The 17,928-nt window shown below is 25.1% G+C and overlaps 1 protein-coding gene and 1 pseudogene across 2 annotated transcripts in view; one reads left to right on the plus strand and one right to left on the minus strand.

The window, feature by feature from the left end:
- Nucleotides 1-14,014, minus strand: part of LOC100197067 (mucin-2) — a 53,937-nt gene extending 39,923 nt beyond the window's left edge. The window contains exons 1-9 of one of the 2 annotated variants that reach the window (XM_065798933.1): nucleotides 13,719-14,014; nucleotides 7,983-8,035; nucleotides 4,559-4,735; nucleotides 4,223-4,372; nucleotides 3,852-3,890; nucleotides 3,430-3,528; nucleotides 3,156-3,260; nucleotides 400-714; nucleotides 67-234 (exon numbers count right to left, since the gene is read on the minus strand). In XM_065798933.1, coding sequence (XP_065655005.1) covers nucleotides 67-234; nucleotides 400-714; nucleotides 3,156-3,260; nucleotides 3,430-3,528; nucleotides 3,852-3,890; nucleotides 4,223-4,372; nucleotides 4,559-4,735; nucleotides 7,983-8,035; nucleotides 13,719-13,789 — 1,177 coding nt within the window. In that variant the 5' untranslated portion in view covers nucleotides 13,790-14,014. Of the gene's footprint in view, nucleotides 1-66; nucleotides 235-399; nucleotides 715-3,155; nucleotides 3,261-3,429; nucleotides 3,529-3,851; nucleotides 3,891-4,222; nucleotides 4,373-4,558; nucleotides 4,736-7,982; nucleotides 8,036-8,194; nucleotides 8,247-13,718 lie in introns of those variants that run through there. The other variant, XM_065798934.1, reaches the window with a different exon arrangement.
- LOC136082097 (U2 spliceosomal RNA) lies at nucleotides 12,879-12,945 on the plus strand (annotated as a pseudogene).
- Nucleotides 14,015-17,928: the final 3,914 nt, after the last annotated feature.

The raw sequence follows: 17,928 nt of genomic DNA on the forward strand, positions 1-17,928 counted from the left end.
TTTAATAAATAAATATAATTTATAAATTTAATAAATACAAAAATAAGTAAAAATGAAATAACATACACCGCTCTGCACATTTTTCATAAGAATCATAGCTATTTTTGTTCCCTAAACATCCTTTGTACTTAAATTCAACACAACGCATCAAAGACTCGTCATAAGCAAATTTTTTAGAAGATGGACAAGAGTCACTAAATACCAAACCACAAACATTCCCAGTTTGATTAATATCTAAATATAATATTATTATCATTATTATATATATATATCCATATGCGCGAGTGTGTGTATGCGTTTATGTGGGAATATGTGTGTGTGCTCAAACAAATAAAAGATTTACCCATAGAAACAAAATAACAACAAAAAAAGTCAATCAAAATCAAATATAAACCATACCACAAAAATGATAACAATTTTCTAATGTATATCTAGGTAGTACTTTATCTGAATAACAATTAAGTGAAATATCATTAATGTAATTTAAGCAATAGGATTTCTCTTTTACTGAAGCAAATATATTTATGTAATTGTCTGTATCGTTGATAATATCATCAATGTAAGTTTTACAGACACCACTTTCAACAGGTAGTTTGCTAATAACCTTTTCATCACATTTGGCACCACTGTAACCTTTTTGACATATACACAAAGCTTGGCCATCATTAGAAAACCCACAATAACCTCCAGGGCCACAATTTAGTTCACAGATAGCTAAAATTTAATTATTTAAAAATTATTAATTTAAAAATAAACATTTTTATTATAATTAAAATTATATTATCTAAAAAAATTAAAAAAAATAATAATATTTAATACATATAACAGTTAATACATATATCAGTAAAAAAATATATATATATATATTTTGTTAATACATATATTAGTAAAAAATACATTTGATGCATATATCAGTTTAATTTAAATTAAAAATATTGTTATTATATAGTGATGGTTTTTTTTTTTTAAGATTTGTTGTTAAATTTTTTGACAATTTCTTTCAATCTTATTTAATAATAATAAATTAATAGCCATAAATAAATAATAAGAAAAATAAAATTACTCATTGAAAAATCTATAAAAATAACAAAAAGGTTACATCCACAAAATATTATCCTTGTTCAATTTTAATTTAAAATACTTAAGCCAAATTTTTTTTCTTTAAACAAAACACTATCAGTGCAAGATTCAAAATTTTATGCACACTGCAATTGTTCAATAATTTGCATTTTGATTTTTGACTTTTTAGAAGCAGAAGGATACACACTATTTAGGGTAGATATTCAGGGTAGATTCGGGTAATATAAGTATTAGATAATATGAGCTGAAAGATTTCTAGGATGTGAATAGTAAAGTTCAAGTATCCTTGTAATTTTTGATTTGATTTTATGTGGTGATAATAGAAAGCAGTAAAATTAGCATTAATTTATGTGCAGTAATTAACCAGTCTCATCTAATTAAAACACTACTCAATTTTTGTTTTGTTAAAATATTATCATTACACATAAAAAAATCTGAGGCGTAAAATTTTGATGTTGAAATATAAATATTTACTTTTTAATTAAAAAAAAATTGTCAGCTAGAAATCTGTTCCATTTTTGTTTGGAAAATAATGCATAGAAACATTATTGACTTCATTTAAAGATTCTATTTTTGTGTAATTTGAGCATGCTTAAATTACCCCCAATGTTGCCAAAAAACAAAGTAGCATTGTTTCAATAAAAATTGGCTTAAAATTTGATTATTTAATAATCAGTTTTTTTAATAACAAATCAGGTATTTCTAATCAATGTTAGTCAGATATTTCTAACTTATGTTATTTTTTAAAGCTAATTTAAAGTAGTTATATTATCAAGTGGTCTGGGTAATATGAGCACTTTCACTATATTTTTAAAATCTTTGTGTTTTTAAGAAAAAATTTTGGTGCTAAAAATTGTTTATTCGCAAAAGTTTTACATCCAGCATAAGTATTTTTTTAAATACTTTAACTTTTGCTTAAGGTGCTCATAATACCTTAATTTACACTACTAACTAAAAAGTTAGTAATTTGTGAACAATGGGTTCATTTTATCATTTCATATATGAACTTTTAAGTTCATATATGAAATGATAAAATGTATTGTAAAAATTGCCAAAAATAACCATTTTTTTAAATTAAATAAAATTTTAAAATCAAACGAAATTTGCAATTTTTGGTTAGCTCTTCAACCAAATTTTGATTTTACCAAATTTATAAAAAGTACCTTAACCGAAATTTAAGTATTAGTTTCAATTTAAATTTCTGATGAAACCAATACCGAAACAAAACCAACCAATACCAAAACAAAACTAACCAATACCAAAACAGAATTTCAATCATTAGTAAAAGCACTAATCTAAATTTTTCTATAGTCTGTTTCACCTACTGTATGTTTATAATGCTTTCTAATAAACCTACAAAAGGCAAAACAGACTGTAGCAGAAATTTAGAAATTTATTTTTCTGTTCATTTGAACATCGACTTTATTTGTTGAATACACTAACATAATATACATAATATATATATATATATATATATATATATATATATATATATATATATATATATATATATATATATATATATATATATATATATATATATATATATATATTATATATATATATATATGTATATGTATATGTATATATACATATGTGAAAAAGTTCCTGTACAAAAGTACAGGTACTTTTTCCGCACCCTGTATATATATATTTATAAAACTTAAAAAAATTATCTGCATGGTGTTTTCTTTCAATATTATATATCAATGCTTCTGCATCACCCATTAGTGTGTTTTTAGTATTCTTTTGCATTCTTTCATATTCTTTTAGTATTTTTTAGTATTATTTTGCTTTAAATTAAAGTGTAACTTTTTTCTTGCCTTGATATTATTATTATTATTATTATTATTATTATTATTATTATTATTATTATTATTATTAATATTGTTATTATTGTTATTATTATTATTATATTACATATATTATTATATTATCTATGTATATACCAATATATAAAAATAAATACAATACATAAAAATAAAATAATAATATATTTTTATATGTAATAAAACTTTGCAATAATATCAAAAGTTTAATATTATAACAATATTTTATTATTTAAAATATTTTACCTTGCTTACAAAATGGATTAATTTTGCTTGAATATGCTGTTGGACACTTGCATGTAAGGGGACCAGCACATACTCCGCCATTTTCACAAAAATCATCGCAGTAAACTGAAACAAAATTTCAATTTTATTAATAATATTTATTACAGTTTCATTAATCATCATTATCATCAATCATATTTTCGAATAATCATAATTATGAATTATACAACTATATACTAATATTGTAAATACAAATATAAAAAAAAAAAACAAAAAAAAAAAAATGAACTTTTACATTTATCACACTTATTTCCCATGTAGCCAGCTGGACACACACATTTTCCTGCAATAGGATCAACACATTTACCACCATTTTCACAGTTACAAGATAAATCTAAAGTTAAACAATATTTCTGTAAAAAAAATCAAAAGAAATAATAAAAAGTAAATTACTAGTATAAATAAAATAAATGAAAAAGAAGACAACATAAGAACTTTGACTTTTTTAAAAGAGCCTAACAACAAAATAATTAAAATTCAATAAAAGTACAATAGTGGTAAAGCTGTGACTCATTAAAAATAAGTCAAAAACGGTTGTGGTTTGACTTCTATTGTTTGGCTTCTATTGTTTATTTAATTTGTTTCAATTTAAAAATCAATTATTTATACGTTAATGACTTGTATATAGTTTTGTTTTACTTAGTAAAGCAAACTTACCCTGAATATCCCTTCTCTTTATTTTATGACTTTCTAAACCTTAAAAAAAAATAACTCTATATAAAAAAAATCTTAAATCTTTAAAAATTTTTCAAAACCATAACTCAATTATACTTTCACTTATAAAGTCGCCACAATAATTATAAGCATTATAATAGTGACGATGATCACTATTATAATGATGATATTTATCGTGATAATTATCATCATCACTATTTGTCTTTTATAATATTTTTAATAACTTTATTTCCTTATAGATATTCCAAAAATATCTTTTTTTTTCCCTGAATTTGTTAATTAAGTCTGCATGGTTACTCCATAAAAACTGAAAATTATGCAAAATTTACTTTTTATCAAATGTTTTCACTTACTAATGCAGTTTTTTTTACACTCCTCTAAAGAAGAAAAATGATGAGAGCCACAGTCTAATTGAATTCCATGTTTACATGCTCCATTTTGATAGTAATAAGCAGAACTTTGATTGTTACATTTTGACTGATCAAAGATTGAGTTGCATAGTTCTAAAATATAAATTGATGATACTTAACTATGAAATATTATTTACTATATTACTAAATAAGTAGCTACCCAACTGCCACCACCACCCGCACACACTAGAATATGTTTATATACAATAACTATTCACTACTCTTCACCCCATTATCTATTATTATTATTATTATTCCAGATAATAAAACTTAAATCACCTCTATCACAATTTAATTCACAATAAGCTTGATGATCATTTGTAGGTGACTTTTGGTGGCAGAGCCTGGTATGGATTTTATTTAGATACTTCTTACAATTTTTTCCTATATAGTCTAAATTCAATGTTTCAACCAACTTGGCTTGGCACAGACCACTATTAAATGGAGTTAAACAGCCTATACAAACAAACCAAAAGTTAATAAATAATAAACATTCATTAATTTTAAGATTTTCTATACTTCTGCAAAGATTTATCAAAGCTTTTGTATAAAATATTTTTTTTTTTTTTTCTTTTTTTAAATAAAAGAAAATGTGCAAAAATTATAAAATGATTAGTTAGCTTTTTTAAAAAATTTTATTTTTTTTAATATATTATATTATTAAATTATATTTTTATTATATATTATTCTATATATACTTCTATTATATTTATACTTTAATTTCAAGCATTATATACAATACATTATAATACAAGCATTCAAGATGAGAAAAACACTATATCACTAAACCCATTGCTCAACACTATACCATTACACCCATCTCACAACACTTTATCACAAATCACTACAAATAAAATTTTTTTGGTTAATCAACTTATGATCAGACGTGCTATGCTTGAAATCAGCATCTAACAGTAAATTAAAAATTATTATGTAACAAATAGTGACACACATAACAATATATAAACAAAAATAACATGTTATATATGTATGAAAATAAGATAATAATAAATAAAAATTCTTGTTTTTAAAAAGATTAAGATCATAAGATCTATAAGTTTCAAACTTTCAAAATTATTTTTAGTATGAGATAATATAAAAAATTAAGTCAAATGTATACAAAATAAGTAGAACAACATATATATATATATATATATATATATATATATTTATATATATATATATATATATATATATATATATATGTTGTTATATATATATATATATATATATATATATATATATACATATATATATATATATATATATATATATACATATATATATATATATATATATATATATATATATATATATTTATATATATATATATATATTTTTTGTTATTTCATCTCCCCAAGGCCCAGAAGGCCACTACAGATAAGGAGGCTACTTTATTGTGGTTATAACCCTTTCTCAACTCTATAACTCCGAAACACGAACCTTGACGAACAAAGCCGCTGCGCGGAGTAACAAGTTGAACGCAGTTCTACCAGGGACGTGGTGGGGATCGAACTCGGAACTTCTCGCTTATGAAGCGAGCGCTCTACCACTACACCACTACCGCCGTATATATATACATACATATATATATATATATATATATATATATATATATATATATATATATATATATATATATATATATATATATATATATATATATATATATATATATATATATATATATATATATATATATATATATATATATATATATATATATTAGTAGAAAATCACTTAACTAAATTTTTTTCCATTTGACACTGTGTTTCATTGGAAAAAAATTTAGTTAAGTGATTTTCTACTAAAATATAATTGCTCTGTTCTTTTAAGAACATTGAGTACTCTATTGTGTAGAATACTTTTTAAAGTTGTTTAAATATATATATATATATATATATATATATATATATATATATATATATATATATATATATATATATATATATATATATATATATATATATATATATATATATATATATATATATATATATGTATATATATATGTATATATGGATATATATATATATATAATATATATATATAATATATATATATAATATATATATGTATAGTATATATATATATATATATATATATATATATATATATATATATATATATATATATATATATATATATATAATATATATATATATATATATATATATATATATATATATATATATATATGTCGTAAAATGGGTTGACTTTATACTTAAAGACTATATACATTGATGCATTGCAGCAAAACTGTATTTACTATTTTCCTGATTATTTCTTTTTACAATTTCTTGGTACATTTCAATTTATGAATACAATAAATAAGTAATAATAATATTGTTATTTAAATAAATAAGCCTACATTAATAATTAGTCTACAATAAATAAGCATAGATAAGTTGTTTTAAAGTATAAACACCACTTTATAAGTAATCAAAACTTCTACAAAATTTCTCAATATGGGTGGAAACTTCTTAATTGCTATTATATTAGATGACTATTTTTTTAATCAACATTGAGTCACTTTTATTGTCTTTCATCTTGGATTTAAGGATTCATAAAAAATTAAGTTACAGTTTGCTCTTGTTTTTCAAGTTCCTTTTAAACTTTTTAATCGGGATGGTCAGAGTGACTTCTCACAGCAATATAAAAATTATTATCCACTTTATGTTTTGATATATTGTCATGTATGTCTGCTGTCATTAAAATAATTATATATTCTGACTTTATATTCCTACCTAGTTCTTAGTTTCATATATTTTTAATATTTCAGACTAGATTAGACTGCAGACATGCTGCAAAAATATCAAAGAGAATCAAGGTCCTGGAAATACCATGTTAATAGTAACAACATTCTTATTGCTGCTATAAATGGTTGCAAGCAAGACTTTCTCTGTGACATTATGGAGAAAAGCATGAAAAGAAACAACTTTTGCCATATGGTGGTTAGACAGTATTTATATAAAAAGAAGAAGCCATAAGGTGGTCAGACAGCTTTTACACAAAAACAAGAAAAATTGTTGATCAAAGTAGATAGTAAATGGAATGATAAAAGTTTCTGTTTAAGTGACATGTATAAAGTCTCCCTTTGAGGTTTAAAAAAACATTGGGTACTTATCATAATCCTCATACCATTAGGTAACATTTGTGCTAAAGTTGAATGGATAATAAATAATAACCTTGTCAATAGAATAAAAGGTGAAAAAACTGTGTAAAGTAACCCCATATATATATATATATATATATATATATATATATATATATATATATATATATATATATATATATATATATATATATATATATATATATATATATATATATATATATATATATATATATATATATACATATATATATATATATATATATATATATAAATATATATATATATATATAAATATATATATATATACATATATATACATATATATATATAAATATATATATATATATAAATATATATATATATATATACATATATATACATATATATATATATATACATATATATATATATATATATATATATATATATATATATACATATATATATATAAATATATATATATATATATATATATATATATATATATATATATATATATATATATATATATATATGTAGGATATAAATAATTAAAATCATGGTTAAGTACACAATATATAATAAAAAAACAAATAAGAAACTTACCATCCAATAAAAACTCTGTAGATGACTCAAAGCTTTCCAGAGGATGCAGGATTCTGTAAAAAAAAATTTCAATTTAACCATTACGAATATGATTCTCTTTATATGGATGCTTACACAAAAATGAAGCAAATGATTTAAACTGATGACTATCTGTGAAAAGAGAGCAAAATATAAATTTCATTTTGTTTCATTTGCAAAATTCTCGTACATACCAGAAACATCTAGACCATCTGAAAAACACCCATTCATTAATTACTGCTCACTAAAAATCAATCACAAATATTTTAAATTGAAAAATGCTTATTATTCATATTTTTTCTCTGAATGATTTGGATTTCTCTGAATGATTTGGATTTCTCTGAATGATTTGGATTTCTCTGAATGATCTGGATTTTTCTGAATGATTTGGATTTCTCTAAATGATATGGATTTTTCTGAATGATTTGGATTTCTCTGAATGATATGGATTTTTCTTTTTATTGTGGTTAAAAAAGTAACATGTTGCATTTATTTGTTTTAACAATAAATTATTTACTAAAACATATTGTTTTATTACATATAACATGTTCCAGTAGCTTGTTCCAGTTATATGATCAATATTTAATTGGTCTTGTTCAATAAGATTAGGATCGTTATAATCATCTTGCAATTGGTAACATGTAATTTAGAACAACACGTTTCTCTTTAATTATACGCAACTCTTATAATCTTCCTAAACTGAGTACAGCTCTAAAATTTAAATGGCACTGAGGTTAGCAGTAAATTTTCTATAGCTCTGTGGTTGTTCTCAGAATGGCTGATTCTATTAACAACTATGAAATATCAGAGTATCAACAGCACCATGTTGCCCATAAAAAAAGTTTGTGTAATTTTTAATGTGAATTGTCAAGGCCACATAAGGAGCCCTTTTTATGACTGTGATTTGATTAACAAGATTGAGGCAACTGCGTAATCTATTACTATAGAATCACTATTGAGTTGATTGCTAAAGGTGTCACTACCTATTTTGAGTCAAAACTTATATCAATTTAAAACATTGAATAAAGTACTTTAAATTATAAAACAAAAACCACTTATGTTATTGGTGACTTATATATATATATATATATATATATATATATATATATATATATATATATATATATATATATATATATATATATATATATATATATATATATATATATATATATATACATATATATATATATATATATATATATATATATATATATATATATATATACATATATATATAAATATATATATATATATATACATACATATATATATATATATATATATATATATATATATATATATATATATATATATATATATATATATATATATATATATATATATATATATATATATATATATATATATGTATATATATTTTTAATAAATATATAAATACTTAAATTTATAATTTTATTTAAGAAAAAAGGTCTTTTTATCATTGCCAGAAATTTATGCAAAAAGGTCTAATGCTATAGTCAAATAGAATATCAGATTACTTAATCTTTTACTTTATCTGAGTTAGACTAGAGACTTTTGTCATTAATAAAGACAATTCTAACATTCCATCCCTCAAACATGGGTCTATTCTTATTATATCTCCCAAGGAAAGGGAACAACTATTTGCACAAAATCTTTTCTAAAATTTATCTTTTGAATCTCGTGATAATACCCTTTCTGTCATCAAAAAGAAACAGGTTAATTCACTGTTAGACATCCAAATCACTCCTACTACCATTGCTAAAGTTATTTCTAACTTAAATCAATTAAAGCTACTCGTCTGGATAACACTCCAATTAAAAAGATTGTAGTCCAACTACATTGTGAATGTAGTCGCACTATATTCGATCTGCAAAGTTTGAACTTTCAAGAGATTGAACAGATATGCATTATTCATTAGATTTGGTTGATATATTATGATATATTATCATTAGTTTTGGTTGATATATTATGATGAATATTTTTAAGTTTTTTGTATTTTTTGACGAAAAAAAAATTCTTTTAGACCGCTTAACTGTAGCTTTGCCTTAATGGTTTAAAATTCCCAAAATTCAATGACTTTTTCTTTTTTAGTATTAAGGCAATATTAATAACTCCCAATATTTAGTACAATATTGTAGAACAATATCACCCGGAACGTTTATTAAATTTCGTTAATAACGAAAAATAATAAACAACCTCAATCTTAAAAATATTCTGCGTAGTAAATTGTAAAGTATAGAGTGGATGAGAATAGTAAGAGAATAGAGAATTTTCAAATCTACGCCACAGTGTAGGGTGGGTTGAAACTAATGTTTAAAAATTTCTCCTGTTGCACCCGTAGATCTGATCCATATAATAGAATAACGCTGGATTTAAAAAAATAATGAATAATATACACTTTTAGAGATTCTAACCGACCCGTGCATATTTAACGGGTTATTCAACTATAATCTTTGGACAGATTATTAAAATTTGATATTCTATTAGTTTTGTAAAGATTGAAATGATGCTTTTTGTAATGGAATATTTAACGGAATATTTAACTTGAATATTTAACGGAATATTTAACTTGATTATTTAACGGAAAAATATTCCCATTATATATATAAATAAACATTAATATTTAAATATTAGCCGAAAACATAAAATTTTTAAAAGTATTAATCATTTCAAATACAATCATAGTTGTTTTAGATTTTATTGCAGAAGAACTATTGTTTTTTAACATTTTTAAAAAAAGGTTAGTTTTTTGCGTTGTTTTTTTTTGTTATTATTTTTTAAGACAAGTTTTTAAAAATTATGATTACTATTTTACAATAAAACTTTTATAAAATTTCGCTTCTTTTGAGTACAAGGTATTCATACTATTGAAGAAATGTAAAATTTTGACCTCCTTTAAAGGCGAATAAAATTTAAATTTTTATTATCCTTAACCTTATTTTTATTTATTATCCTTATAGTTGTATATTTTAAATTTATTATTTTAAAATTGCAGAAAATCTCAACTTTGTAATGCCTGAATTTTAACGTCATGAATAAGGCATAACAGTTGAGTATTGTTTCGAAGTCTAATGTGATTCACATGATGCTGAACGCCATTTAATTGTTTTGAAACGTCTCAACCAAATTTTATCTGATGAGTGACGCGAAATTTTGCGTCTGTGTCTTTTTTTTTTCAGAAGGTTTTCCTTTCTCAATCTTTTAATACCACTTCGATAACTACATATTTTGTTCATGAACTTCCTAGATAAATGTTCTTTTGCGTTGCTTTGTGATAAAGGCTGTAAGACTTTCTTGGAGCACCTTAACAACCACAAAATAAATAAATACCCACAAATTTTTCTCAAAGTTGCAAATGTTGTTATGTGGTCTTTGCCTATTCTGATCATTTAATTAGCATATTGATGATTACCTCTAAATTTTTGTTATCTTCAAGTTAAAAAGTTTTTTTTGCCAAAAAAAAGCTTTTTAACTTGAAGATAATTCAGTTGTAATTATCGCTAATTTCAAAACATTTTAAATTATACTTTGGTTATTCTTATTTTTTTAAAGCAATATCTTTTTAAAAAGATGTTTTATCTTTTCACTTCTGCTGTAACAAAACTTTTAGGAAATCTTCCATAACCTTTCAAAATATCCACTCTTAAAATATTATATAATGTTTAACTCCACTCCTTAAAATATAATTAGGCGTTATATAAAAGTATAACGCTTAATTAAACACTTGAAAGGTTGAATTATGTTTAAATCCCATCTTAAAGATATGTTCAATTATCACTCAAATTGATCAAACTTAATCAAAACATTTAAAATATTTGAAAGAAAATGCAAACACAAATACAGAGTAAAAAAACTAATCAATAAGTTTATGAAATTAAAAACTCATCGACTGAAATTTCACCATTATGAATCTTTTTTCTATGAGCAATTTGTTAACGAGGCTAACGTTCTGAAAAACAAAATAATTATTCACTTGTTCCTACAATTGTTGAATATGAAGCAAGAAGAAAAAGGAAAAAAGAAGAGAAGATACTCAAGCTTTAAATTCTTATGCATGATCCAGGATGCAGATTGATCGGAACCATTAAAATGTTAAGAAAAAGCGGCGGTGTTTAAGATATAAAACCAAACTTGCGAAGCACATTTATCAAGAAACTCTGGGCTGTAAAATGTAAAGCAATTATAACAACTTATTGAAAAAGGAAAGTGTATATCTGCATTGCGATCTAATAATTCAATACTTAAAAAATCAAAACTTAAAAAAATTTTATTCCATATTTCAAAAGTAGGTTTTACATATTTTAGACTTTTTATTCACACATTCACATTAATGCAGTTGTTACTTATTTATTACTTTCTTTGTTTTATAAAAATTTTCTATGGTTAAATTAGAAATTTTTAATTTGTTTTAATGTATCCTGTTTTGCTCACCTCTACTTTTTTCGTATGTAAGTTACCAAATATAGTTCTGGGACTCTTGGCACAAAACTGAATAAGTTTTCTCCTGTAATTTATTAAAAAATCTATATTATAGTTGTAGTTTGATGCTTTAAGAGTTGTTTATTTTTAAAGTCTTATGTTGAGTATTGTTTACAAGAATAACATTAAGTTTTTTACAAAATAACTTTAAAGTATTTAGATTGCCGTAAAAAATTCTTTTAATCTTTTACTTTTTATAAAAAGACAATTAAAAGAAGTTTAAAAAGACGGGTAAATGATGTAAATTTAAAGAGAGATGACGCAATTTACTGGCTGCCAAATAGTTGCGCTCAATCAGAGAAAATTGTTGCACCACAAGTAATTTTGTAGCATGGTTTACTATATAGAACCGAAACTCTTCGGAGTCTTTGTGTCTAACAAAACTTCAACAATCAGGTTGTAAGAATCAGTAAATTCGCTTCTGGGCCTAATGGCTAAGATCAAGTGTAGTATCTGTTCTTATTTCGGCTCCGGACCATCTCTCAATTGGTTTCGGTGTTGTTAGAAAGCAGAAACAGCACAAGATCGAAACCGTGACAGTCGATAGAGGTTCTTGGCGTAGTCGCTTTTCGGTGTCTCCTTCTACGTCCGGAAATCTCAAAGCGTTCCGTCCACTCCGGACGTTAAATGGAGATAAACCATTAAGTTGGCGCTGCTCAGTTTCGGCTGAGTGGCAACTAAACCCTTAAATGGGCATAAACAAACCCTTAAATGGGCCAAACAACCCTTAAATGGGCTAAAAAACTCTTAAATGGGACAAAATATGGAGTCTCGGCTCCTAAATAACACCGCCTTCTAGGGCCCTGTGTAAGCCTGGTTTCAGCTGCAGGTCACTCTAGTTGGTTGGTAAAAAAAAAAAAAAAAAAAAAGAATCAGTAAATTGGTTGTTAGAGAAAGTTTAGTCAAGTCAATAAAATAGTTTAATAATTTAATAAGCTGGTTTTTGATGAGATTGTTTTCAGAAAAACAGTTATAGTTTGACATAAAAATGCTTTGACATATTCTAAAATACAATGCAACATTATTTTTATTTATTTTTTTATTGTGGTTAATAAGGCGCTCCCCAGAACTTGTGCTCTGTTGCAAATACGTGTTACGTCGCAAGTGTAAAACTCGAAGTTTTTAAATTTGCGATCGCCGATTTGCAACATTAAAATAAAAAAACGAAAAGAAAAAAAAACTCAACCTTTGATTTTTCAAGTTTATTAAATTATAACAGCTATTAACACAATTACTTAAAAAATTGAAACTTACTTAGTTCCCTCAATTGTTTTCCATTTCTGCGTTAAAAAAACAAATAACCAAATATTTCCGAAGAGATACATTTGCCCGTTTCAACGTTGTTATTAATTTAAAATTTTTTATTATAAAAACAAAAAGAACCTGTCTCTTTGAATTTATATCAGATACTATTTTATTTTTTTAGGAGTATTATAAATGTAAATATATTTTTAATTAAAAAATGCTTTGCTTAATATGATAATGTATCGTAGCAACAAAAAGTTGTTGTAATATATCTTGGTAACGCAAAGTTTCAGAAGAGTAACTGTAAACATGAAAATAGGTTCTTCGTTATAACTGTTATGCGACAATAAAGTTACTATGACAAACAATAAATAAAAACAAAAAAATGTGTAAATATGTCTGAGAAATTTGAGTTACAATTGGTAGACTACCTCAATTAACACTGAATGTCTGAAAAATTTGAGTGGGTTACAATTGGTAGACTACCTCAGTTAATACTAAATGAGAAAAAATTAATATCTTCAAAAAGTTTAAGAAACTATTTTAGCTAAAAACACTTTATCTAAAACAAAATTTAGGCAAATTTTGTTTTAGATAAAGTTTTAAAGTTTAATGTATCACTTCAATTTATCCATATATATCGACATACTATATATCATAATGATCTCTCGTAAACTTGTCTGAAATATTTTTCTATTTGGAACAAATCAAACAGACTTGAACATATCTGAAACAAATCAAACAAACTTGAACATATCTGAAACAAATCAAGCAAATAAAATGAAAATGTAGTGTGATACATGGATATAATAAAAAAGCGTTTGAAAAACAATTAGTTTAGAGGACATACCAAATGACAATTTAAAGTATATAGGTTATACTAGATATCAAATTCACATTATGTGAAAGCAGATTTTGCATCAGAGTATGCAAAACTTAATACGGATCAGTAGATAGTGCTGTTCACATACGAGCCTATTGGTGGCCTCAATAGGCGACAAGATTTTTTTTTAACAATCTGTGTTTCTCTCTCCTTATATATATATATATATATATATATATATATATATATATATATATATATATATATATATATATATATATATATATATATATATATATATATATATATATATATGTATATATATATATATATATATATATATATATATATATATATATATATATATATATATATATATATATGTATATATATATATATATATATATGAGCTTCTTTTTATACTCCCAAGATAACGCTAGTTGCACTTTTAAATCTAGTGATTTTAGAAATATCCACTTGCACACCGGACGTTATTCATCACCTATTTATAGTGCTACTTAAAAAGTATTTCCCTGCAAAGAATACTACTTCTCTTAACCTCTATTTACTGAATAGCCAAACTTTATTCTTGAAGACCTAAGTAATTCACCTAAAATAAATGTAAATAACTATACTATTCATTAAAATAATATAATTAATATCATTTTCTGCCAATAGAAGCAAAGTCTTGAAACCAACAAAGTTTTTCATTTAGAAGACAACTTTATTTCAAGTCTTTCGATTTTTTATATACAAAACAAGAAAACTAAATATGCTTCAAACATTAAGAGCCATCATTTTTTTAATTCTAATATATGCACTAGGCCGTTGAGTCACAATATGGGAACACAAACCTTCCAGAGTATCTTGAATGCCAACAGTGCACTGTTGTTCGAAACCGGAAATTGTGAAAAAGTTCAAAGTCCAATAGGCTAGGGTTGGCTATTTGTCAAGATTTACATTGCCTGTACGTAACACAGACGCAATCTGATATACCGTCTTTTGACAAACACTAGAGCTATAAATGATGACTGGAGTGTCTTAAATTCATTCGCTCGTTCATTACTCAACCAATCCGCACGTCGACGACAAATGACAACTTAAATTAACAAAATGACGTTAAAAATAACCTTTTTTTGAAAAAAAAAATTAAGATTATTTTTGACGTCATGTAGTTAATTTAAGTTGTCGGTAGTCACTGACGTATTTTTTTTTTTGTACTTGCTTTTATGATAGACCTACATTAAAACATTGCGTAGTTTCAATTATAATTATTAATTTAAAAACTAATAAACTATATCATATAACACATTAGATTTTATTCTTAAAAAATTAATTACTTCTATGATTATTTGAAAAGAGAAATAACACTGTGCAACATTTCTGCAGCTTATAAGATATTAGGTGATTTTATATATAATAATGCTGCTGATTTCAAATATGTAATCAGAATACTTCTAACACGTCAGGATTTTGAGTTATGTTACATTACAACTTTTGCAATACATTATATTTTCCCCATTCAACAAATAATCATTTGTCATGCAGCTATTTTTATAGCTGTGGTTGCAGTTTCCCCTCTCAGATGGCTCTGAATTGTTCTCACAGCACATTTTGATTGATACAAACATCACAATCTGCTGATGTTATTAGAAAATGATATAGGCCTACGTATAGTAGCTGATATCAGCAGCAGTTGGCCGCATAGGAAGATTTGTTATTTAAGAAGCTTTTATTAAGCGTTTTGTCAATAAAGTGAGAGCTTTATAAGTGTTCTTAGTATTATCTCTCACCAGTGAAAAAATGCTTTTTTTTTCACTGGTGAGAGATAATACTAAGAAACTTAAATTTTATTGATGAATATAAATCTAATTGAGAATAGTACAAAAATTTTTTATCAACTTGTTGCCCCTCACGTCTAGGGGGGGGATTGGAGGCTGGTAACGAAAAAATCCTTTGATGAAGTCAAAGGATTTTTTCGTTACCAGCCTCCAATCATCGCAATTTTTAAGCCGTATTGATTGTCTGAAAGTAAATAATTGACAGTGACAGTAAGATTTTTAAACCGTATTGATTGTCTGACAGTAAGTTATTTGACTCAAGATGGGATGTAAGAAATTTGTTTATTAAAGACTCAAAGACCTTGCTTATAACAGAAAGAAGACTGATCGGACAATAATTGGAGGGGTCATAATGTTTACCGGAGTTTTTGAAAATTGGAACAAAAGATACCATTTTCCAGCAGGCAGGAAAATAAGACTCAGTCAGGCACTTATTCAATAGTTTAGAGAGAACTGAAGAGAGTTCTGAAGAATAATTTTGCTAGACTGTGACAGGAGTGTTGTCTGGACCATAAGCCGTAGGAGAGTTTAACCGAGATATGACTTTAGAAAAGGAAGCTAGAGTGATTTGAATGTCTAACAATAGGTTAACCTGTTTCATTGAAATGGAATGAAGAAAATGACCATAAGATTCAAGAGTCGAATTAGAAGAAATTTTCTTTGCATGTAGTTCTGCCTTATCCTTGGGAGAGGTAATAAAATTAGTCCCATGAATGAGAAATGGAATGTTAGACCTACCTTTGTTGACGACGATGTTAATGATTTTCCCAAAGTCTCTAGAGCCTAGTTTCTAAGATAAGATACAAAATTAGTGAACTGAGAATAATAGAGTTTAGCATCTGACAGCACCTTTTTGCATTGATTTCTTACAATCATAACTATCCGTTTATTCTCAAGAGTTGTTCTTTTGAAAAATATGAAAAAAATGATTACGATTAGATATAGCAGCTGCACAAGACGGTGAAAATCATGGAGTAGAATGAGGCTTGACTTGAAACTGAAGATAAGGAAATAAAACTTCCATTCCTGCCTGAATCCAGGAGGTTACGTAGGAGACGCATTTTTCAGTTGAGAGGGAAAAGACATCGGCCCAAGGATCGTTACAAAGAAAACCACAAAAAGAATCCCAGTCAGCTTTAGGGTAGCAGTAAGTGCTACCCTTAATGAAGATAGGGAGAGTTAGAAAAGGAAGTATGAGATGAAAGATTTTAAAGAGATCTATGCATGGTCAGAACCACCTAGAGGAGAAAAAGGAGAGACTGAACACAAGTTATGATCAGACCCCTGACATAAATCAAGGAGTGAAGGTAAATGATTTGTCAGGAAAACGAGTCACAAAGTTGACTACCTGAATAAGAGATTGAGAAATGCAGAAATTATAGGTTTAAGTGTCAACAGGGTCAGTGGCGTTAGAACCAAGCCATTCAGTGTGATGAGCATTAAAGTCATCAATACTAACAATATTGGCAGAGGGGTAAAGAGGGTATGGTTAATTTAATCAAAAATTACATCTAAAAGAGTGCGGTCATGGGAAGAAGGATAATAATAAAGAACA

Source organism: Hydra vulgaris, chromosome 06 (assembly GCF_038396675.1).
Source record: "Hydra vulgaris chromosome 06, alternate assembly HydraT2T_AEP".
NCBI classification, from domain to species: Eukaryota; Metazoa; Cnidaria; class Hydrozoa; order Anthoathecata; family Hydridae; genus Hydra; species Hydra vulgaris.